General features: G+C 34.5%; 1 protein-coding gene across 1 annotated transcript in view; it reads left to right on the top strand.

Moving 5' to 3' along the window:
- The window catches only part of LOC103883754 (protein eyes shut homolog), a 331,946-nt gene that overhangs the window by 8,238 nt on the left and 296,987 nt on the right, over positions 1 to 26,721 (top strand). The window contains exon 3 of the mRNA XM_021936790.2: positions 1,368 to 1,483. Coding sequence (XP_021792482.2) covers positions 1,368 to 1,483 — 116 coding nt within the window. The remainder of the gene's footprint in view (positions 1 to 1,367; positions 1,484 to 26,721) is intronic.

The raw sequence follows: 26,721 nt of genomic DNA, 5'->3' as shown, positions 1-26,721 counted from the left end.
TGTGAGACTCAACTATGTGAATGACTAGCCATACTGGCTTTTTATAAACCCTGCAAAGATGTTTTTTTCCATCTCACCTTTTATAGCCTCCTTAGTAGAGATCCCTGCAGAATCAGCTCAGCACATGAAAGAGCATTGCAAAGTGGAAAGAGTCTTGGATGAGGATTTGATAAATTTAGTCTCTTGGCAGCTATTTTTAAGGTTGATGTGGACATTGCCATGTCTTTTAGACTCAGGCCTTATTTTTTTCTTATAATGCAGTGTTTCAATAAATTATTTCTAAGTATCTCAAAATATGTATTTAATTGTTTTGTTGCGATTTATCAGGGAAGAACAATCAGAATATCTTCCAAAGTATAAACGATAATTAAATTTTACATTTCCCAACAGCCAGGGTTCAGATTAAACGCTATTGGACAATACATAGAAAAATAAAGAAAAGTCAAAAAGTTGTAGTTAGAGTAAGCATAGTCAGTGAGCAGTGAGAGCTACCTGTAAAGACCTGTTGTCCCTATGTAGAAGAGTATGCTTAGGTTAACATGGTGTTGTGGCTAGCATGTTAGGCATATTAAGATACATTAGAAGTAATTATCTGATAGGAAAGAATCAATGGTTTCAAAAAATGTTCCTAATATGTACCCAGTAAATCATAGCTGAGATATTAGCTTATGGAGTACTTAGCAATGTTGGTTGATAGGTTGATGATGGAAATAATGAAATGTTTGACTAGCAAAAGCCAGACAAAATACATACAGTCAAACTATGTTTTGGTATGGAAAATTTTAGATTGTCATGTTTAACAAGAATTCTTATAGCCAACAGCCAAATGTACATAGACACAATACTTATATACTATAGAACCACAGTATAACAAATACTAAGTGTAAAATACTAACTGTAATACTACAAGTATTACAAAAAACATCATATATCTAGATGTCTATGGTAGTTGCTTTCCTCTGAATTTAAGATTCATATTAAGGGAATTATGAAGTATCTTTATTCTATTGCTTTCCATGTATTTATTCCGAAGTAAAATAAGTAAAGACATTTGAATATGTAATGCTGAATGGCACCACGGAAAAGCGCTGAGACATATCATACATGTACTCACTTTCATTTATACTTAACTGTGTGATTTTAGAGAAAATTATTTATTTTCTCTGAGTTTAATTTTCTCATGAACTAAATATAGATAGAATAATAGCCACCTGATAAACTGATCATGAAGATATGCTGAGGTGATCTGTACAAAATGTCTAGCATAATCATTTCAAATGATAAAAGCTAATAAATATAAGCTATTAGCAAAACTGTTTTTATTATCATTAAAAATTGCATATCTGCTTTGTAATTTTGTTGAACAGGATGGTCTGGACACCACTGTGAGAAGGAACTTGAGTGCGTTCCCAACTCATGTGTTCATCAACTGTGCATGGAAAATGAACCTGGCTCGACATGTTTATGCACACCTGGATTTATGGTAAAGATTATTGGTGGTTGTGGTTGTAATAATTTTTTATTCTCTTTGATATGCAGTAAACAATAGAAAATTACATGGTGAAAAATAAGGTTGGAGTAGTTAATCTTCAGTGCATCTCTCCTTCTCTGTCTGTACATGCTACACTTTTCTCAGTATTCCTCGTTCCCTTCTTGTCCATGCATCACTTGCACCCTCAGTCCTTTCTTTCAGGAGAAAAATACTCTGATAAATTGATCCACACCAAGGTGCAAGTGACTTAATGTATTGGCCTTTAATGTCTTAATGCATTTGGAAAGAGGATGCCAGTGGAGGAATTACTTAATACTCTCAGGGTCTTGGCAGAACTTTTATTTTGCCCAAGGACATAGTACTACTTCCAGGGTTGGGCTCAGCATATTGTATGTCCGAGGAGGACAAATCTGCTTCCTCAGCAAGTTTGAACTGGCCTGAACTCCATTAGCACTAGAAATGACTTTCCTTGGTAAAAATATCTCTATTAAAAAATAGCTTTTGACCACAGCCTTTTATTAAAACTGACCGCAGCCCATGAATATAGTGAAAAAAACGACGATTGGTAAGACTGTGTTATCAGAATTTTTAAATGTGTATTTATAAATAGCATTATTAGACCAGCTTTCACTGAGATTAAGGCTAAATAATTAGAGAGGGAATATAGTCAGGTGACCCAGTTCAAGAATAAAGAATCATACTTCAAGCATCTGGCCAGTGTATATAAAAGATGAACAAGTGTGAAGGGAAGTATAAATGGAGCTAGAAACTCCTTCTCAGAAGTGAAAGATCAGAAAGGAAAAACTAGAACCAAGAGTCTCTAGACGAGGTTAAGGAATTACACAGAAAAAAATAACCAATAACTGTCACCAAACACAAGAATTTGAAAAATCAATTGTGGAAGGACTTGGGCTTAATCCAGCGCTGTTCCCTCTTAAAAGATGTACCCAGGGCTCATAAGTTTTTTAGGGATATGAATGAGCTCAAACAGAAATCTTCTTTTCTCTGAGAATTTTCTAATTTTGTATTTGCCCTAGGAAAAAGATTTTCTTTCACTGCTCCCAAAGCAATAGATCTTTGGAGAAAATTTTCAGATGCTCTGATACTTAAATTGGAAGTTAGTTGGTACCAAGAAGTTATTTTTCTGACACCTCGGATTATACCAATAATGCCTTTCTCAAAGAGTCAGTATAAAGAGCAAAATACGGAGATGTGTCTTTTATTTAGCTATATCTTCCACCAGTACAGCCTGGTGGAAGATACATAAAAATCTAAATAACTTAGAAAATCAATGCTTATTTTATATATGACATGTTTTCATAAACACAAATAACTTACTACCAAATATCTCCAAAATTTCCTGAAATAATCTCCTGGTGTATGTTCTTTCACAGGTGAAATATGAATCTATTAATATTTGAGCTTTTTCTTTAAGAAAAAAATCAAAGCTGAAGTATAAATACATTAGTGTATGTTAGAAATATAAATATCTTGATAAAATATAGTTTTATAAGATCACGTGTCTACTAAATAGGAGAAAATGTTATAGACATAATACATTTACATTTTAGTAAGGCATTTACTAAATTAATTTCAAATGGATAGTTTTGCAACCATTCTCTAAGTACTTGAAAGCTGAAACAAAATTTAAAAATTTGTCATAGCAAGAGATAATATTTGTGTGAAATGCTACAACGAGATAAGGGAGATTCAACTTTTGCTAATGCATTAGTTACACTTTAAAATGAGTAGCTAAAGATAGGGGAAATTTAGTTTATTGAAACAGAATTTTAACACTGAAATGTTATTCATGCCAATGCTATAGCAGTATACATTTACTCTAAATTAGATATTCCTAGGAAATATACTTTTGAAAATCACATGCAAGTTATTACTTGGAATAGAAAATAAAATAATCTACTGAAGTATCAGAAAATCAAATATTCAAAATATTTGATAAAATATTTGTAGCAAGTTAAATTTGTAAATATTGAAATAGAATATTGAAATGGATACAGGTATGGAAAATGCATGAAAACATTAGAAAATTGCTTTTTAGGTTTATTTTTCCCTGCCCCACTAATCTTGAGTGCAAATGGGATATTAAAAGAATAAAAATCACAATCACGGGGAAATGTGAAACTTCATGGGTACTTCACTCACAGGAAGATATCAAACTTGAGAGAGTCTTAAGAATAAAGCAGTTATAAGAATTAAACAAAAGATAAATTGATTTGCATTAATACTAAAAATAAAGTGTGTATGTAGAGTGTAGGTGAACATGAAAGCAGGTCCATAGTGGAGAGCTGACAATGTACAAGGGGTAAATCATAGCATTCTAGCACTAGAGTAGATGGGAAGAGACTAAACATTGCATCAGTTATCACATTCTGGTGGAACATTTGCTCACTTCTCTGTCAACTCTGAAACACTGTAAACTCCTGAAGGACAAAGATAATGCTAGACGTTGCAGTATTCCTAAGAGTACAGAGCACAGTGCAGGCGGTCACTAATTTATAATTATTCAACTTTATGATTGTACGAGAGTGACATACATTCAGTAGAAACGGTATTTTGAACATCCCTACAACCATTCTGCTTTTTACTTTTAGCATGACATTCAGTAAGTTACATGATCTATTCAACGCTGTAATATAAAATAGGCATGGGGTGGAATGATTATGCCCAAGCTGTTGGCTAATGTAAGTGTTCTGAGCACCTTAAAGTAGGCTAGGCCAAACTATGAAGTTCAGTATATTAGGTGTATTAAATGCATTTTCTACTTATAATATTTTCAACTTATGATGGGTTTATTGTAATATAACTCCATCTTAAGTCGAGGAGCATCTGTACATGTGTTTTGATTTTGGTCATCATTGTTAAAGTTGTTTTATTAGAGTTCGTAGCATATTAGTCACAGTTGTTTTAAATTCCCAGTTTGATAATTACAGTTTCCCCACCATATCTGAGTCTGACTTCAGTGCTTACTCTGTCTCTTCTAACTACTTTTTGGTTTTTAGAATATCTTGTAATTTTATATTTAAAGACATGATAAGTTGGGTAAAAGGAACTCAGTAAATAGGTCTATAGCTTAACATTTTATGTTTATCTGGCTAGGAGTCAGGCTGTGTTTGCTTTGTTATAGCCATAGGTGTCAGAGGTTAAAATTTCCTCTTATATTTTTATTTTTATCTTGCCTGTTGTATTTTGGTTTCATTAGAAAATTCTTTTTAAAGAAATGTGAGGTGTGGAGTTCTTTCTGTTGTAATCTCCTGTTGTTATAAAAGATCCCTGTTGATGTGGCAGTAAGGTATGGGGAGAGGGTAAGCCTTTAATAGTCCTATGATTAGGCTTCAGTCTTGGTGATCCAGTGCCTCTGGCTGTGACCTTCAAATGTGCCCCATTCCCTTAGGTGAGACAGAAAAGCTGCAGAGGGCTGGAGTTGGGTATGTCCCTTCCCACAGGTCAATTAGGCTCTGGTAAAATAGTTTCACTTGAGGACAAGCCTTGTTAAGAGGAACAGAATGCTCTGGGAGTCTCCAAAATGGCTATCCTCTCCTCTCCACACTGGAAGCATGAGGAGATTTTTCTCCAAACCTCACTGTGAGAACCTTGTAGTATTTTTGAACGTAAAGTTCATTACAGTGTGGGATATTCCCTAAGAGGGGGGTCCCTTGTAGTTTCTAACTAACTCTCAAGCTCGTACACACTGAGTCTCCAGCATTTCATCAATTACAGTTTGTTTTTCTACCCTGGTTTTGGCTCCAGCAGAGGTTTCTGCCTCTGAATTTCTGCTCTGGTAAGCTATGATTCTTTGTACCTGCCTGACTCTCTCTCCGATGTTTGGGGGCAGACGTTTTCCTTTAATGGGAAATGACTTCAATTTTCTTAAAAATCTGAGGAGAGTTGATTTTTAGTTTGTTCAGTTTTTCTCTTATTGTGTAGATGAGAATGACGCCATCCAAATTACGCGCCAGACCAAAACCCACAATTTTGTGATTGTTTGAGAACGAAAGAACCTATGAATATATTTATTAAGAAAACATGAATGGATTTTCTTTCATTCGTGTAATTCAATGTGTCTTTTAAAAAATGGATTTTATTGTTCTAATTAGGCTTCTCAGGTATCTCAACTTGAATGGTGATCCTGTTTTTCAGAGTCACTAGAAGTCTTTATGGGATTGTTCAAAAGCCATTAATCTGACTCACAATCACATTCTCCATTAACATATAAAATATGAAAAATTAAAATTTTTCTTGCATGTGTACTCTAATTACACCCACTGATATGGTAACACATGCAACCTGTAAAGAACATTCAAGTAATTCAAATAATTGAAATATGCTTGTATTGAATTTTTAATTGAACTTGAAACAGTAAAGCACAATTCAAACCAATAAGCCTTTTCCCTAACAATTTGTAGCAATTCTCTTCACATCCAATCCTTTTCTGTTCACCTAAACTTCCCTTTAACATCTTTCTTCTTCTCAGAGATCTTCTGAAAAATGGCAAATTTTTTCCTGGTTACTTTTATTTAAGTTACTTTAAAAGTTTCACTAATTAGGTCATCATATAAAAATGTTAATTCAGCTACATATTTACAGGATTAGAAAGGATTAATATTACTACAATTATTTTTGTTTAATTATGAAGAGTGATGTGGGAAGTAAATAGTCCCTGCTGGATAGGGAGATGGGAACCGGTGTTTTTTTTTGTTTGTTTGTTTTTTTCTTCTGAGAATTAATTTTTTGAAAATAACATTAAAGGTCTGAACTTTCAGGTTTTTCTTAATGTTTTGAGCTATGACAATCTCTGACAAGCCGATAATTAGTGCAGATTATTCGTTTTAGCAGATCCAATTACAAAAGTGAATCCAAACAAGATTAAAGTACTTACATCATTTTGAAATTCAAATGTTCTGTAAAAGAATTTAAATGACAGAATGCAATTTTTGAATGTCCTATACTTGCTGAAAAATTCAAGGAAAATGATCATTCTCTTTTTCATTTGATCAGAACTGCTCATTTCTTCCTCGGTAAATGAAATTCTGCCAAACAAGATTGATCTCCATGCATTAACCAATGAGTGCCTATTGGTCAGGCTTATTGTGTGTTTTGTAAATGATAGAGTCGATGAAAGTGTTAATTACAGTTCTTAAATTAAAACACAGATAGTAAATGATAGAGTCGATGAAAGTGTTAATTACAGTTCTTAAATTAAAACACAGATATTTATATAGTGTGGAAGCTGTATTTGTATTAAAATGAGGAAAAAATGGAGAAACTATTTTCTGAGAAAAAAGGTTCTCAGTTCTATAGAAGGACAGCCTATTTGTGGTATTCAGTTTTTAAATGTCATCTTCAAATAAACCTAACACAGAAGACACCAGTATAGTAAGACAGACAAACATTTTGATGCATGTCTATGGTTCTGGTCTTTATTTTCTCATGAGATAAACTCATCAGTTTTATCAACAAATATTTACCAAGTGTTTTCTGTGTTTGAGATGACTTGTTCTATTAAAAATAATTATCTCTTAATAGGAAATAAAGGAAAGATGCAATTTTAGAAAAACTCATAATTCTTTTTTAAATAGATATTTTTGTGGTTTTGACATTTATCCTTATTTTAATTCAAGTAATTTGTATTTTAGATCAGTCAAAACACATCCTTTGGATACTCACTGAAATAATGTATTTGGAAAACTTATAAAGAAATACATATACACTAGTCTTACATTCAAATTAAGGAAAAGAGGACAGGCTCACATCTTCTTGCAATGAACTAAAAAAAATATCAATAATGCTTTTATTCAGGTGAAATTTGATACTTTGCTCTAATGTATGTTGAGCATAATTGTTTGCAGATCCTTAAAATGATATAAAAATCAATTAGTATCAGTTTGTTATCCAAAGAGAACACTCAGCTGTATGGAAGAGACAGATAATGTGTGGGATAATAAGGAAGTCAGCATTGGGTGCAAAATGCAGGAAACCGTATGATGAGGGAAATAAAAACATTAGCTAGGACACTTATTTGGTAGTAATATTAAAAAATAATAAAGCAATTGGTGAACCCTGAGTAAAGTAGTCATTAGAAGAGATTTCTCAATGGACAAAAGATAATGGCTTCCTCCTAAGGATTAGAAAGGTACCTCTAAAAGCACTGAAACTCAATCTGCACCGCGTAGTGGAAGTCCACCCTGAGGGTTTGCTCAGTACTGCTAATGAGAATGCTAACTATAAAATAGCCATGAGAAATAAGGCTCCATCTGCTTCTCAGGACAAGTTTTACCACAAACAACAACAACAAAAAATACACACAAAAAATGTATTTTCCTCTCCCCAAATCAATTAGGCTCTGGTAAAAGAGAGCCAAGATCCTTGCTTTTATGGAATCTATCAACTAAAAGCAGAGGATGGCAGTGGGGAAGACACCAAATTATTGTGTTTATTTATTTGTTAATTTGTTTATGGGCAGCAATGAGTGCTATGGGGAAGAAAAAGGTGGAGGGATGTGTATTCTGAGCATTTCTAAGCAACACAGTGACAGTATTTTGTAATGCAAGGTATGTGAGGGTTTTGGAGGAAAAAATGGTGCAAACGAATAAAAACATAAATATTAATGAAAAGAGGAAGCTTTCTGTATTAAATAAGTATAATGTATAATGAAAAAATGTAATAGTTTCAGAAGTAGAATATTTAAAATAACAAGTTGCCTTACATTTTATGTAATAGACATGGCACAGCTATGATGTACAATCTAAATGTCTTATAACATGCTGGGCGCAGTGGCTCATGCCTGTAACTGCAGCACTTTGGGGAGCCAAGGAGGGTGAATCACTTGAGGTCAGGAGTTTGAGATCAGCCTGGCCAACATGATGAAACCCCGTATCTACTAAAAATGTAAAAACTATCCGGGCGTGGTAGTGGCCATCTGTAATACCAGCTACTGGGGTGGCCAATGCATAAGAATTGCTTGAACCGGGGATTTGGAGCTGGCAGTGAGCCGAGATCTTGCCACTGCACTCTAGCCTGGGCAACAGAGTGAGATTCCAAAAAAAAAAAAAAAAATCTTACAACAGTAGTTTTTATTGGTAAATTGAGTATAGTAAAATAATGACCAGCTCATAGACCTATTTAGATATAAAAGATAATGAATGCCCACCTTTCATCTTTATGCATCAGATTTTTGCTTCAATGTGATTGGTGGAAGAATGTATTTGGTAGAAACCTAGAATATATTTAGTGTCATATATTGACTCAAAAAAGTAATGGCTTAACATTTTAGATTTCAATGAGATGGAAAATTCTCTGAGCTTCAGTTTCTTCACTTATAGCATGAACGTGTGGATGAATTAAAAGCTTGGCCATATGGAAGATAACATTGTTAACTCATTGGAGAGTTGGGCACAGAATTTTAAATGCCCATACTTAGAGACTGGTAGATCAGTGTTCTTTCCTCCATGCCATATATCTTATGGATTTATTTTTAAGATAGATAACTAAATGTAATATCCATTTATTTTTAAGGTTATTATATGTCAGGGCTGAATAATGTTCCATTGTCCAGATGTACCTTGGATTATCCATTCAACCTACTGAAGATTTTATTGATTGTTTCCAGGTTTTGGCAATCATCAATAAGGCTGTTATAAATATTCTTGTGGAGGTTTTTGTGTGACCATGTTGTCAATTCATTTGCTATACATCGAGGCACACACTCGCTGGATTATATAGTAATAGTGTGTTTGTTAGAAACTGCCTGTTTTCTGAAATATCTGTACCATTTTGCATTCACACAAGAAATTAGGCAGCATTTTATTATTTGTATAGCAATTACTAAAGTTGTAATTCAACAATTATTTTTGTGGCTATATATTTACTGTTTGACCAGCTACTCTCACCTCCCTTCCTCTCCTTCTCTATTCCCTTCTCCCTCTCTGGTCTGCTTTTCTCCTCTTCAGTAAGTTCCATAAAAACAGGAACTGTGCACACATTACCTACTTCTGTTCTCTAGGCAGATACAAGATAGTAGATTCTAAATAAAATTTTGTTGATTATTATACATGAAAAAAACATGAATGGATTACAATTATTGTGGTGTTAATCACAACTAAGCACAAGAATTTTGTGGAACAGTCTGTTGAATGAAATATTGTACACTGTTAAAGATATAATGCATTGTTTTCTACAATAATATTTAGAGTGATTTAAAATATCACTTGAGCCATAAGCTTCCATTAAAATGTTATTATTTATGAAGGAAGCCTAACTATTTGCCAGACTAAATGTCTTAGATACTTTACCTTATTGAATGATTAAAAAAATTTGGAATGTAAGAATCATTATTTACCCCTATTGTGATGATAAGGAAACAGGCTCAGAGATGTTGGTCGCTTATTCATAGGTAGCAAATGTTAGAATGTAGTTCGTCCAGTGAATCCAAACCCTGTATCCATGAGCACTATGTCAGAAAATTTTCACTCTGCAACCAAATACAGTTCTAGATCTTCTCACTCTGAGCCATACTCAGATTTCTTTTGGTGAGCACAGACTACATTAACTTATATAAAGATCAGCTTATATATTCTGTTATGGCCTGAATGTTTGTATCTCCCTCACCCAAATTCAAATGTTGAAGTCCTAACCCCTAAGACTGTGGTATTAGAATGTAGGGCTTTGGGGAGGTGATTGAGTCATGAGGTTTGAGTACTCATGATTAGGATGAGTGCTCTTATAAAAAGGCTGCAGATAACTAGATAGTCCCTTCCAGCCTGTAAGGACATAGCTAGAAGGCACCATCTGTGAGAAAGCCCAGACACTAAACATCCCTCAGCTTGTACTTCCAGCCTCTTGATCTATGAGAAATAAATTTCTGTTATTTATAAGTTAAACAGTTTATGATATTTTTTGTTACAGCAGCCTAAACAGACTAAGACATGGTTCCTTCAAATTCTTTTTTTTTTTTTTTTTTTTTTTTTTTAACCAAAACTTCTTTTTTTCACATGGTTCTTACATGATAACAAGTGGAACTGTGCATTTTACACTTGCTAGATTATTCGATAAATAATTAAATTCTAGCAAGGCAGTGGGAGAAAATATAACTTGCATCTATTGCATTTTCTATGATAAAAACCAGTCTCTGTTTCTCTGCTTTTTCTGGCATTGCCACTGAGAAACGACAGGGTTTTACACTTCTCTTTTGACTTAGAAGTCTTTTTTTTATTCATACAGAAACCACCTGCTTTATGCTTTTCCCCCCTTAATTAAAAATGAATAAAACTAAGAAAAGAGTCAATGTGTAGGAAGGAAGACCTGTTGGTTGTTGCTCTCCATGCAACTCAGGGATACAGACGTCCAGCACAGCATATCTTGCTTGCTGTTTTTGATGTATTTTGGATGTTAGATGGTGTCCTTGTATGATAGTGTTTGATTTGGTTTTGCCTTATTTTCTGTAACTGTTTTCATGTCATTTGCACTTGAATTCCCAAGTAAGGAAAGGGCTGTGTGCACATTCCCAGAGTTTGAAGATTAGTTTCAAAGACATTCTAACTATAAGGCTGACTCACTTCAATCTGAAAGGAGAAAGAAAAAAGTGTATTGCCACAGTATGTTGTAGAAAATGAGAGAGGCTTGAAAGTGTTCAGAAGACATTGTTCTTAATGTTCTCAAATGAAAATGCCAACTTTATGTTTCCAATGATAAATCAGTTAAAGAAAAGTATAAAATGATCAGTGTATTCATTGGTGTGTCACATGCACACAACTGTGGCTGTTTGGGTTGGTATAGAATACTACTCCATGGGAGAAATGGATGAACAAATTATAGAATATATTAACAAATACGTGTTGATAGAGGTATAAACACAAGATGCTATGGATGGCAAAATAAAGGTATGTAGCCCAAATCTGCTCAGATTGGCTCAAGTAATAGCCCCCATAGGAGGTCAAGTGTAGCAAGTCTGCTTGAATATAAAGAGACATTGTTCTAGGGAGAACAGGTAGGAAAGCTTGCAAGTTACTTTCAAGGAGTGTGAATGGAAAGATTTGAGGTAATGTTATTTTTTAAATATCCTTTATGACACATATTTTAGCACTTAATATCTATGTATTATTGAACTTAGATTCTAACAACTATTTAAGATATTTATCCTAAGAAGCTCAAATTCATAAGAGATACAACATGCAAGAAAACAATTATAACACAGAAAAGAAATGGATAAGCAGCCTAAAATGTAAACACGTAACATTATAGTGATTCAGAGAATGAAGACATTATTTCCAATGGAGAAATATAAAATGTTTCATGAAATAAATGTATTTTCTCATAAGCAGTCAGTTGAACATTCTGTGACTAAGGAAAGCTTCCCTAAATGGTATAGATATTTGGTGGTAAAAAAAAAAAAGAGAAAGTTTTAAATTTCTACTTGCCAGTTCTCAAAAATGAGTTTGGGAATATTGGGATCCTCACATTGATGACCCACTAATTTACCTACAGTGTCTGCTAATTCCATGCATTCTTACTAAAATAGTAGGAAAGATCAAACAATTTGAGTTCTGAAATGTTTCATGGCTCTTTTACTTGTACACACTCAGGGTTCTGTATCAGATATCAGCGTCTAGGACTGCTAAGTCATAAACAGTGGTCTCAGGGAAGTCTTTAAGGTATTTGATTTCAAGTAGGTGAGAATTTAGAAACAAAAATTCAGAGGATGCTATTGACAGTAGGACCACAGAGTTTTAGTTATGTTATATATAACTATATATATTAGTCACACTGATAATTTGCACCTGTAGTAATTATGAGTTATTAAATTGTTCTGATATGATGACTGACACAGAGTAATTTCTTCATTTTGTTATTTGGAGTTAAATACAAAGTACTTAAATTTAAATTAAAAACAATGGTATTTCCAACATGAACTTGGCCATAGTCAAGCATATAACTTTAACGTTCAAACTTTTTTTTGTTTTTAAAACTCAATATCTACAAACGTAGTTAGTGTAAAGAAGGCCATTGACAACTATTTGATTAGGATCATGGATATCAAAAATAATTGACATGTAATTAAACTTAATCATTGTGAAAAGTCGAGAAAATCCCATATATTTAAGATTTGGGAGTAACCTAAATACGTTTCTCACCATGTTTTCAATAAGAAAAATCAATATTCAATAAGAAATAGCCAGTGATATTGTGTGCTAGGTTAAATTGTTTTACTTTTTTCTAAGAAGAGTGGTAAGCCGGTGATGACTTTTTGAACTGAGGAATGACCTGGTCAGACTTTTATTTTGAAATATAACTCTAGCATATATTTGGTACATAGTAAATGTGCATCTGAGACCTTGCCTCTAAAACAATGCATCTTGACCTCTTGCCTCATCAGCTTTCTGCAGTAATATTTGTTGCCTGAGCATCTGTCTCTAGTATTAACCCTGACTTCTCCCCCGAGCTATGCTTTGTATTTCCCTTCTTATTGCATCTTCTTTTGGATAGACTAGAAACAAAAGTGAGATTCAGTGCATTCCTTAAGATCGTTATTCCTCCATTCTTTAGTCCGCTAGAAGATCTCCCTGCAGATAAAAATTACACGGCAAATCAATGAACTTGTGTTTTCAGAAGCATTGCCATTGAAGCAAATCCCCTGAAGTTCTGGTAGCCAAATGCAATAAGGAAAAATAAAATTGTCCTTAAAGACTTCACTACCAATTATCACACACCAGGGAAGAAGTGACTATTTCACATTTATATTGGTGTCACCCCATAAAACTTAGATGGAGCTTGTGTGCTTCTATTTTGTGAAAATTTCACATAGTCTTGATGTTCTTCAGACTTCATACAAATTTATAAAATTATGGACCCATAGCTTTTATTTATGGTCTATGATTTTATTCTCTTTAACCTTGAGAAAGATGAAAATAACTGATTTGAATTAATTGACTGACATACTTGAAAATGTTTTGAAAAGTTTGGGCCATACATTGTTATGTTACCAGACAGAAAACATCATTATCATCCTCCCCCAGGAAAGACATTTTAAACTTTCATGGCAGGGTATTGTGGATAACCTAGGAAAATAAAAACAATGTTACACTGCAGTGTCCCAGGCAATGACTCTCAGGAGCCATTCTAGATGAATTATTCTAAACTGAGAGAAAGAGACAGAGATACAGAGAGAAGCACATAAATTTGATGTAACATGTTCCACCTAAAAATTTAAAAAAAGGAAATAATGCAGATGAGGGGAATGAGAACTCCTGTTGTGTGTTGTCAAGTTGTCATAAAGGAAGAAAAGAATACCAGCACTATATATATTCTTGAGAGCTTGATCCCCTTTTTGGTAGATGCTTGAGGCAGAGAAAACACACACACACACACACACACACACAACAAACAAACAAACAAACAAAAACATCCATTTACTACTCTACACAGCCTAAGCAGAGCAATAATTCATGTGGTCTGTAGTACTATCTATATAATCCATTAAGATAGACTCTGTAGAGAGGACATGCATAGATCACCCTTTCTTCTTCAGATATGACCACTGACTCACCTCCACAGAACCAGTTTGAATGATGAGCATCTACTTCTGGAAACCCTATCACATATAGAAAACTACATGAAAGGGCTTTCCTTTTTGGAATCTTAGATAATGTGTTTTTTAGATCACAGGGTTTATATGAAGCTGTATAAGATTTTGATAAACAGTCTACATGGTTTGGAAATCTGAGAGAGACTTCACCAGACTCCTCTAAAATTCTGAATGATTTCCCATCTAATGGTTTTTTTCAAGAAGGGTGAAGTTCTGTGTGCTGTTGGGAGGCAATAGAGGTTTTCCAGTATTTAAAAATCTCCTGATCTCTAATCTTGCTCTTTCCACTTCAACTCATTGTGTATCAGTCTCAGTGAAACAAAATCTCTGTGGGGTTATGCTTTTGAAATGAGGAAGAAAAAGGAAGAGGAGCAGAAGTAGGATAAGAAAGAAGAGAAGGAGGACGGAGTAGAAGTTGGAGGAAGAGGAGGAAACAGAAGAAAAGCTAAATGGGACTAATTATTTTGTCCTGTGACTATTATTTTCCTATAAATCTTTCCTGGTTTAAAATAGTTATCTCAAAAAGGGCCAGAGCTACCAGGTAGAGCAGTGTTTGAACCTAGAGGCACTACCTGGTGGAAGATTAGCATCTGTGATATTACATATGCTAATGTCCTAGCCTGGTATAACTCATCAGGAAGTCCCCTCAATACAAGAGGCAATTGAACCTATTCTTCTACCAGCTTACATTTTTCCTCTAGTGACTTGCTAAGCAACCAGAAAAACTCGCCCAGGGATCTGTTTTTATTAGTCCCTAAAGCCTAGGAGCTACCTGACACATGTTTAAGTGGGATGGTTGTAAATGGCTTTGAGATTACTTAGTTTTCCAATTGCTAAATTTTCAAATAATTTATCATTTATTTTGAGTTCATGTTTGGCAGCATTAAATGTTTCTTTTTTAAAAATTTCTTTTTTAAATTATACTTTAAGTTCTAGGGTACATGTGCACAGCGTGCAGGTTTGTTACATATGTAAACATGTGCCATGTTGGTGTGCTGCACCCATTAACTCGTCATTTACATTAGATATAGCTCTTAATGCTATCCCTCCTCCTTCCCCCTCCCCACAATAGGCCCCAGTGTGTGATGATCTCCTTCCTGTGTCCAAGTGATCATTGTTCAATTCTCACCTATGAGTGAGAACATGCGGTGTTTGGTTTTCTGTTCTTGTGATAGTTTCCTGAGAACGATGGTTTCCAGCTGCATCCATGTCCCTACAAAGAACACGAACTCAACCTTTTTTATGGCTGCAAAGTATTTCATGGTGTATATGTGCCACATTTTCTTAATCCAGTCTGTTACTGATGGACATTTGGGTTGCATGTCCAAGTCTTTATAGCAGCATGATTTATAATCCTTTGGGTATATACCCAGAAATGGGATGGCTGGGTCAAATGGTATTTCTAGTTCTAGATCCTTGAGGAATCGCCACACTGTTTTCCACAATGGTTGAACTAGTTTACAGTGGCACCAACAGTGTAAAAGTGTTCCTATTTCTCCACATCCTCTCCATTTCTTAATGAAAAATCTTGGAATAGGGTGGAAAATGTTTCTTGATGCATGTTTAAATGGGATGGTGATAAATGGCTTTGAGCTTACTTAGTTTTCCAATTGCTAAATTTTCAAATAATTTACCAATTCTTTTGAGCTCCTGTTCGGCAACATTAAGCATTTGTTAATGATAGACCTTGGGAAAGGGGGAAAATGTTTCTTAACTGTAGAGGACACAGAGAAAGAGTTTAATCGTATTAATTACACTTCCATTTCATCTGTCATTTTTGGTTTCAAGGCAGACTATTCACATGATATGGGCCCTTATTACTCAGAGTAAAGTTGATGACTCTTGTAATTCAAGACTGGTACTTGTTGAACTGCCATATTTGGATGGTTGTTTTTCTTGTAAAATAAAGGCATCTAAAGGGCTATCCTGTGTTTCAAATTTTAATTAAACAAGTTATGGGTAAAAATACTTACATTTTACTTGCTCAACTCTTTAACCTAATGTACAGAGGCAATTTTGTAAATATAATTTTATATACATTCAACAAACACTAATTGGTTAGCAGCATACAAATAGTGTGCTGAATACAATGCAGAATGGAATGCAGATAAATTTCTACCTAGTGACATTTACAGTGTACCAGGAATTACATATAAATCAAGGCAATAGAAAAATAAAATATCCATGCATCCATGGATGCGGCTGGAAACCATCATTCTCAGCAAACTATCGCAAGACCAGAAAACCAAACACCGCATGTTCTTACTCATAGGTGGGAATTGAACAATGAGATCACTTGGACACAGGAAGGGAAACATCACAACCAGGTCCTATTGTGGGGAGGGGGTAAGGGAGAGGGATAGCATTAGGAGATATACCTAATGTAAATGACGAGTTAATGGATGCAGCACACCAACATGGCACATGTATACATATGTAACAAACCTGTACATCATGCACATGTACCCTAGAACTTAAAGTATAATAAAAAAAGAATAAATTATGACAAAAGAAAAAAAAAGAAAAAGAAAATATAATTCAAACTGTATTTAGTAGTCAGGAGAAAAAGAAAAAGTTATTGTGATAGAAAAATAATGTAGATAGTAGAAAAGTTTTCTCTAAGGAAGGGACCTTGAAGTTATAACCCGCGGGATAAAAAGAAATAATCCAAAGCAAGAGTGAGGGTATGGATGTGCTGTCAGATGTATCAGCATAAACAAGGGTCATGGGGGAGGAAAAGATCTTGTCCTGTATGGGACAGAAAAGAATGGATAATGGAAGTTGAGCACGGTAAGTATGGTGGGGGCAAAGGCATAGAAGTGCTTGCAGAAGTAAACAGGGTCAGATTAGGTCGAGAGTCAGAAAAATAGCAATTAGTTTGAATTTTATTCAAATGCAATTGACATATATACTAACAAGTTTTTTCAAAAGGGAAATGATATGATCTTATTCAGGTTCTTAAAATATCCCTATTCTTCCATAAAGAAAGATCTAGAAGGAGGTTAAAAGTGGGAGTGAAGAAACCAGCTAGGCTCTAACAATTATTATGTAAAAGATAATAATGGATTGATATTTGTGGCAGAGCAAAATCAGAGAAAAGGCTGGATTTGAAGTGTGTTATGAAAGAAAAATTAGCAAGACATTGTATTGAGTGGATGTGTGAGATAGAAGAGAATGAAAAATCGGGAGGACTTCAGCAATAGAGTGATGATAATAAATTTCCTGTGATGGGACAGGTGGTTGAAGAAACATGTTAGAATGGAAGGACTGACCCAGCAGTTCAATACTGTACACATTATGTTTACGGTACCCATGAGATATTTAAATAATGATTCTAAATTAGCAAGTGGTTATATAAGAATGCATTTCAGAGAATTGTGAAGTAGAGATATAATTTTGGGACTTATCAATATATGATATCTTTATAGTCTTTTTGAATGTATGACTATGCTTCTGGGGAGAATGGAGAAAGAAAAAAGGTGAATACAAAGCTATGATAAATTCCAACCTAGAGGCCACAAAGAAAAGGAGCCAATAGAGGAGATTGATAATGAATAGGAGAAAGAGGTAGAAGGTTACGGAGAAATCAAATTTGTTAGAAGGTGGTAGTTAAGTATATTGAATATTGTTGATGATTTGAATAAGATGAAGATCAAAAACTGTGCTTTGTATTTCACAGCACAATAGGATTTCTGGAATTTCACTAGAACAGTCCTATTGGCAAGAAGACATGAAAGCTAGATTAGAATGGTTTGAGGAAAAAATGAAAAGTTTAGATGAATATTCCTTTCAATACATTTATCGATGAAAGGGAAAGAGAAAAATATGTATATACTTAGATAAATACATGTTTTCAATATGTTTCTCTTAGTTTTTTCCAATAAATGTTTACTGACCATCAAGTACATCAGTATGTGCCAGTCATCATATTAACCCCGGCCATTCAGTGGAAAATGTAACATAGCCCCCTACCTAGGGGCACTGGTAGTATGCTGGAAAAGACATATAAATCAATTTGGCACAACAACAGGAATGTCATTAAAAACTATAAATATTACCATGAACCTACATACTGATTTTGTATGCAAAAATCTTTTTAAAAACCTAGAAACAAAAATATTTATCTAGCCCAGTAATATAACACAAAGATATCTCAATATTACCTGTTTTGGAGCAAACATTTGATATTTGATTATTACTAGAGTTTTTTATTATTATGGGTAAATGATATCTTCAGAATAGTATTCTCACTTTCTGGTTGCCACCTACTTTGCCTTTTGTCTCCCAATCAAGTTAGATGACCACATAGAGAAATATGCCATGTATCTTTTATAGAATACTGAATCTGTTAATATCTTAATGAGGAAAACAGAAACCATTTGTAACAAATAATAGAGATAATTGGATATACAGGTGAAAAAAAGAGAGCTGACAATAACCAGAAGTTAATGAGGTAAACAGAGGTCTGCAGTGGCATGAAACCACTCCATTTCATGGCTGGAAACACAAAGGGAAGAGGAACAAGTCATGTGAAGTATGCTGGATTATTTTCTGTATTATGTACTCCTTATTTCAGGTAGAAAATAAGAATAAACCACAACATTTTATCTTCAAATGTTACTGTAAATAGAGTGAAATATACTAATAGTCCACTGGATTACTCATCTGACAAAGGGCTAATATCCAGAAGCTATAAAGAACTCAATCAAATTTACAAGAAAAAAACAACCCCATCAAAAAATGGGCAAAGGATATGAATAGACAATTCTCAAAAGAAGACATTCATACAGCCAACAAACACATGAAAAAATGCTCATCATCTCTCACCATCAGAGAAATGCAAATCAAAACCACAATGAGATACCATCTCACACCAGTTAGAATGGCAATCATTAAAAATCAGGAAACAACAGGTGCTGGAGAGGATGTGGAGAAATAGGAACACTTTTACACTGTTGGTGGCACTGTAAACTAGTTCAGCTGTGGAAAACAGTGTGGCGATTCCTCAAGGATCTAGAACTAGAAATACCATTTGACCCAGCCATCCCATTACTAGGGATATACTCAAAGGATTATAAATCATGCTGCTATAAAGACACATGCACATGTATGTTTATTGCAGCACTATTCACAATAGCAAAGACTTGGAATCAACCCAAATGTCCATCAGTGACAGACTGGATTAAGAAAATGTGGCACATATACACCATGGAATACTATGCAGCCATAAAAAAGGTTGAGTTCGTGTTCTTTGTAGGGACATGGATGCAGCTGGAAACCATCATTCTCAGCAAACTATCACAAGAACAGAAAACCAAACACCGCATGTTCTCACTCATAGGTGGGAATTGAACAATGAGATCACTTGGACACAGGAAGGGAATCATCACACACTGGGGCCTATTGTGGGGAGGGGGGAGGGGGAGGGATAGCATTAGGAGATATACCTAATGTAAATGATGAGTTAATAGGTGCAGCACACCAACATGGCACATGTATACATATGTAACAAACCTGCACGTTGTGCACATGTACCCTAGAACTTAAAATATAATAATAAAAAAAAAGATTGTAAAGTCATTGAGATAATAGAAACTGTTTTGTGCAGATCTTAAAACACAGTTTGTGATGATTAAATTTAATTGACAGTGATGTTTGTTAACTAGACTGTCAGAGTAGAAGATTGTTTTAGTTTTATTACCTAAAATAATCGACTTTAGCATAGAACTGTTGATAACAAATCTTGATGATGCTTCATGTATCAAAAATATAGTATAGTGGTTTGAAGTGTGGGTTCTGGAGTCTCACTTCTTGGGTAAAAATCTTGGCTGTGCCATTTTCTAGCTCTATTATCAGAAAATTAGACAGGACTACAGGTAACACTGCTTTTCATTAAACCATACTTTTTTATTTTATTGGAACTATTTAAGAATAATTCTCGAGAGACTCATATCTTTAACTTGTTACATATCTAGTGCCAATAAGCTTCTCAAATTTAATATACTTAAACAGAAATTGTGATCTATCCTCCAATCTGTAAATGGTCTTCTTTAATTTAGTAAATTTGCTTGCCTTATTTAATTTTTATTTCTATTTTATTGATAGGAATACAAATTTACAAATCATTCACTAAACTTCTTTTGTTTTCACCCCATGCATCTAGTCTATCAGCATATATATTACAGGCTCTGCCTTCCGCATATATCCTGAATACAAACTTTACTCACTATATTCACCATTTCCACTCCAGGTCAGTCAAATCATTTCCCTTTCCTAGACCATTGCCTGCTTCCCAAATATACTTTAGCTTCTATTCTTCCCCCAAACCCAAACTCCATTGAGGGTCTATTATCTAAAGTAACCTTTTTTATGATATCAATAAGATCAGAACTTTCTTATTTCAAATATTCCAATGGCTTCCCATAATTCTCAGAATCAATTCCAAATTCAACAACAAACAAGAAACCACATTATCTGGTTTCTAGTCACCTCTGTGACCTCACTTCTACCTACATGGCCTTCCCTTATTCTCTTTAACTGTCCATCTTGCTTTTACGTAAACATACTAAGCATTTTCCTGCCCGCAGGCCTTTGCACTGCCGTTCTTTTCACCTTCAATACTCTTTCCTAAAATATTCACGTTAATTTATATCACTGTTCAGAGAGGACTTCCCTGGCCACTGCCTCCAAAACAGCCCTTGCTGTTTTTTCTTATTACGTGTTTTGGGATATTTTGTCTTAAAATTACTTATCACTAATTGATATTAATTAATTAATTCAAATTTATTTCCTAAAATACAAAGTATATAATGGAGAAACTTTGCCTATCTTGTTGACCAATTCATTTCTAACAATTACAACAGTCACTGGCACTTAGATACTGATCAATAAACGCTTGTTGAGTGAAGACATAGAGGGCTATACAATATCCATGTGAAAACAGATGACCATATTCTCATAAAGCTCTAATTCAGAAAATCTTATTTGCACTTTCTTTCTCAAATATAGATTCATAAAGAAAAGTTTTTTTAAGTCATTGTGTTTCATAGAAATTACTGTATCATTTTGGTACCTATTAGGGTTTTAATACATATCAGTGACTCATTATGCTATTTGTAGTAGGCACTAAATACTTGTTTTGCAGATAAATAAATGAGGAAAAGAGAGATAGATTGGTAAAATAAATTATAGTAAGCATGAAGTTGAAAAATATGCAAGTTAAATGTTTACTGAGTTAAAGCAAAGCTAAATATTTGAAATTCCTGTATTTGCCCTGTGAAATCAAGCAATTGAGAAAAAGAAATGCCCAACCCTTTTTGAGATGTTTTCTTTTGGTTTTATTTCCTTGTTGGTATTAAATAATATTATCAGAAATATCAGGTGAGGCAAAGTTTTGTGTGTGTGTTAGGGCAATGACAGCTGCTATAAAAATAATCTCCAAAATTCACTAGATTAATATAATAGGAATATATTTTCATTCAAATCAAGTTCAAATGAGTGTCCAATTTCAGCTACTGTCCTTCAGATAGAGATTTAGGGACCAAGGCTGTTTCCTTCTTGTGGCTTCATCATCTTTATCATGTGTCTTCATAAGTCACCAGGGTGAAGAGGTTGGAGGTCCATACATAGCAGACTTTTATGGATCGATCTAAAAGTGGCACACATAATGATCATTCACATTTCATTGATTAGAACTAAGTCACTTGGTCACAAAAAATGACTGAGACATATAATCCAAAAGTAGGAGGAAATAACTTTAGTGAACCTGTACTAAACTTTGCCACACAGTTTGGGATTTAACTAAGGAAGATATAGAAATTTCTCTAGGATAAATTGTATTGACATGCATTGGGGTGTGTGTGTGAGTGAGTGTATCTATATACATATTCAAAATTTGTATTAACATGACCAATGAATGCATTAATATAATCAATAGAGAGGAGAGAAAGGTCACATAGTTATGATCTACTTGGAGGAACATTTAATAAAATTATACACATTGCTAGTTCTTGGAGAACATAAACAGATATTTGCTGTTAACTTCAAAATTGAGAAAATAAATTTGCCTTTGGGAGTTAAACTCCAAGAACAGAACATAATAGATGTGAGCCTAGGAATGCAATATAGGAAAGAGAAAGTATGGCTTCCTTTCTGCTGAACTTAAGTTTAACCTGGAATAATGAATGTGGTAATATATCTAACTATTTAGTAGTCCACATTATTAGCATATCAGAATCGTAAAGATAAATGTTTGCAATACCAATGTTAACAGGAATAAGGATAGATAGCTTTAAAAAATGAACAAATATTTCAGACCTGTTAATGAGATCATTCTTATGGTAATATCTTACGGGATTAAATGTTTGAATCACCTACTTCTACATGTTCTGATATAATGCTCATCAAGAAAACCTGTTCTTGTATAGCTATGCTGACAGAGAGAGAGGGTTTGATAATTCCCTAATTCTGTGATGGCAATTTTTCAAGGTAATTGATAATGGCTTCTGATTGTGATTTGGGAGAAAACTGCTGACCAGGGCCATGAAAGTATTTATCAGCTATATAACAGCAATATTTTCATTGTAAGCTGGTATGTTGGCATTCTGATCTCTACCTAGTTTTATACACATTTTCTTTAGTCTGTGAAGCCTTTCCAGGGCTTGTTGCTTACCTTAGAGTAGAGAAAAGAAAAAATCACTGGGTCTTTAAGGTGTGGAATCAGATTCCATTATTTTTCTTGCTGTTTCTTTTATCATTTCTAGATTCTTATCATTTCTAGATTCTCTTTTCATTCTTTTTTTTTTTTTTTTTTGAGACAGAGTCTCACTCTGTTGCCCAAACTGGAGTGCAGTGATGTGATCTCGGCTCACTACAAGCTCCGCCTCCCAGGTTCACCCCATTCTCCTGCCTCAGCCTCCCAAGTAGCTGAGACTACAGGCGCCCGCCACCACGCCTGGCTAATTTTTTGTATTTTTAGTAGAGACGGGGTTTCACCGTGTTAGTCAGGATGGTCTCCATCTCCTAACCTCGTGATCCGCCCGCCTCGGCCTCCCAAAGTGCTGAGATTACAGGAGTGAAAAACCACGCCCAGCCCCTTCTCTTTTTTCTTAATTTACATGCATTCTATATCCATTAGGTTGATGGATCCTGTCGTTCTTGTGTTTTTGTTTGCTGTGGATATTTTTCCATTTAATGTTTAGGTTTTTATACACAGAAACTTTATTCTTTTGTTCTTTTCTTCTAGTTTTAGTTGACACATAATAATTGTACATATTTATGGAATACATAGTAATATTTCAGTGCATGTATACATTGTGTAATGATAAAATCGGTAATTTGCATAATATTGAAGATATCTTTTTTGAGTGTTGGGAGCATTAATATTCTCTTTTAGCTTTTAAAAAAATAGTATCAAATTAAGGGTTACAAGTGCAATTTTGTTACATGACTATATGGTATAGTGATGAAATCTGGGATTTTAGTATATCCATCACTCCAATAACAGACATTGTACCGGTAAGTAATTTCTCATTATCCACCCCCGCTTGTCCTCCCCCACCCTTTTAAGGCTCCAGTTTTTATTTTTCTACACTCTATGTCCATATGTACACATTATTTAGCTCCCACTTGTAACTGAGAACATGTGGGTATTTGTCTTTCTGTGCCTGGGTTGTTTCACACTGGAAAATGACCTCCAGTTCCATCCCCATTGCTGGAAAACACCTGACTTAATTCTTTTTATGGCTAAATAGTATTCCATTGTGTATATATACTACAATTTTCTTGATCCAGTCTTCACTGACAGGGTGATTCCACATCTTTGCTATTGTGAATGGTGCTGTGATAAACATATTAATATATGTATCTTTTTTTATATAATGATTTTTTTTTTCTTTAGATATATACCCAGTAGTGGGACTGCTGAATTGAATGGTAGTTCTATTTTTTAGTTCTTTGAGAAATCTCCATACTGTTTTCCACAGAGGTTGTCCTAGTTTACATTGCTACCAAAAGCATATAAGGATTCCCTTTTCTCTACATCCTTGCCAATATCTGTTATTTTTTGTCTTTTTAATGATAGCCATTCTAACTGATGTATGATGATATCTCATTGTGGTTTTAATTGGCTTTTCTCTGATGATTAGTGACATTGAGCAGCTTTTTATATGTTTATTGGCCATTTGTATGTCTTCTTTTGAAAAAAAAATGCCTATTCATGCCCTTTGTCCACTTTTTTTGATAGGGTTGTATTTTTTATTGTTTTTGAGTTGTTTGAGTTCCTTGTAAAATTATAAATATTAGTTCCTTGTTGAATGCATTGTGTGAAAACATTTTCTCTCATTCTGCAGGTTATCTGTTGACTCTGTCAATTGTTTCTTTTTCTATGCAGAAGATCCTTAGTTTAACTCAATTCCATTTGTCTATTTTTGTTTTTGTTGCTTGTGCTTTTGAGATCATACTGATAAAAATCTTTGCCTATACCAATGTCCTGAGGTATTTACCCTATGTTTTCTTCTAGTAGTTTTATAGCTTGGGGTCTTATGCTTAAGTCTTTAATCAATTTTGAGTTGATTTTTCTATATGGTGAGAGATAGGAGTCTAGTTTTATTCTTCTTCATATGAATATCCAGTTTTCCCTGTGCTATTTATTGAAGAGAGCATTCTTTCTCTAACGTTTGGTGTCTCTGTCAAAAATCAGCTAGCTGTAAATATATGGATATGTCTCTTTCTTCTCTATTCTGTTTCATTGGTCTATGTGTCTGTTTTTATAGCAATACCATGATGTTTTAAGTTACTATAGCTTCATAGTATAATTTAAAGACAGAGAGTGTGATGCTTTCAGCTTTGTTCTTTTTGCTTAGGATTGCTTTGGCTATTTAGAATTTTTTGTGATTCCATATAAACTTAGAATTGTTTTTCCTATCTCTCTGAAAAATATCACTGGTATTTTGATAGAGATTTCTTTGAATCTGTAGTTTGCTTTCAGTGGCATGGTCATTCATATAGTTTGAATATTTGACCTCGCCCAAATCCCATGTTAAATTGCAATCCCAGTGCTGGAGATATGGCCTGAGGGGAGGAGTTTGGGTCAGGGGGGCGGATCCCTCATCAGTTTCTGCTGTTGTCACAATAGTTGGTGAGTTCCTGTAAGATCTGGTTATTTTAAAGTGTGTCTCCTACCAGTCCCCTCCCTGGCTCTCTATCTCTCTTCCTCTCACTCTTTGTTGCTCCTGCTTTTGTCATGTGATGTGCCTACTCCCTCTTCATCTTCTGTTATGACTGTAAACTTTCTGTGGCTTCCTTAGAAGCCAAGCAGATGCCAGCGCCATGCTTCCTCTAAAGCCTGCAGAACTGAGAGCCAATTAAACCTCTTTTATTTATGAATTACCCAGTCTCAAGTATTGCTTTATAACAATGCAGAATGGTTTAATACAGTCATTTAAACAGTATTAATTCTTCTGCTCCATGAGCACGGGATGTCTTTCCCTTCATTTGTGTCCTCCTCAATGTCTTTCATCAGTGTTTTGTAGTTTTCCTTGAAGAGATTTTTCACCTCTTTGGTTAAATTTATTCCTATGTATTTCTTTTCTGTGGCTATTGTGACTGGGATTGCATTTTTAATTTCTTTTTCAGATAGTTCATTATTGGTGTATGGAAACAATGCTAAATTTTGGTGTATGGAAACAATGCTAAATTTTGTATGTTAATTTTTTTATTCTACAATTTCACTGAATTTGTTCATCAGCTCTAAGAGATTTTGTAGTAGAGTCTTTAGGTTTTTCTATATATAAGATTATGTCTTCGGCAAAGAGGGTCAATTTGATTTCCTCTTTTCTAATTTGAATGCCCTTTATTTCTCTCTCATTCCTTTTTTTTTTTTTTTTTTTTTTTTTTTTTTGGGGAGCCCAGGTCTTACTCTGTCGCCCAGGCTGGAGTGCAGTGGCGGGATCTCCAGCTCACTGCAAGCTCCGCCTCCCAGGTTTGCATGCATTCTCCTGCCTCAGCCTCCCGAGTAGCTGGGACTACAGGTGCCACTCACTTGCGGCCGTTTTTGTGAGGCGGGGGACCACTGTGTCTTCCGGATGGTCTCCCGTCTCCTGACCTTGTGATCCGCCCGTCTCGGCCTCTAGCTGGGATTGAGCTTGACCTGCAGCCCGGCCTCTCATTCTAATTGCTCTTGTTGGCACTTCAGGACAATGGTGATGTAAATGTTGAAAGTGGGCAGCCTGTCTTTTTACAGTTCTTGGAGGAAAGGGTTTTAACTTTGCCCATTAAGTATGATTTCAGGTGTAGGTTTGTCATTTGTGTTCTGTTATGTTAAGGTATTTTTGATAGGTGTTGAGGATTTTTTGATGATGATTGTTCAACTTTATCAAATTAGTTTCCATATATTGAGATATTTATATAGATTTTGTCATGTATTGGTTGATATACATTTAATGATTTACATATGTTGAAGCATCATGCCTTCTGGGATAAAATCCCACTTGATCATAGTGTATTATCTTTAGTCTTGTTGTGTTCAGTTCGCTAGTGTTTTGGGGAGAACTTTTGCATCTAGGTTCATCAATAATAGTTGCCTGTATTAGTTTTTTTTTTTTTTTTTTTTTTTATCCTAGTTTTGGTGTCA

The sequence above is a fragment of the Papio anubis genome, chromosome 6 (assembly GCF_008728515.1).
Source record: "Papio anubis isolate 15944 chromosome 6, Panubis1.0, whole genome shotgun sequence".
NCBI lineage: Eukaryota > Metazoa > Chordata > Mammalia > Primates > Cercopithecidae > Papio > Papio anubis.
This window is presented reverse-complemented; position numbering and strand designations above follow the sequence as displayed.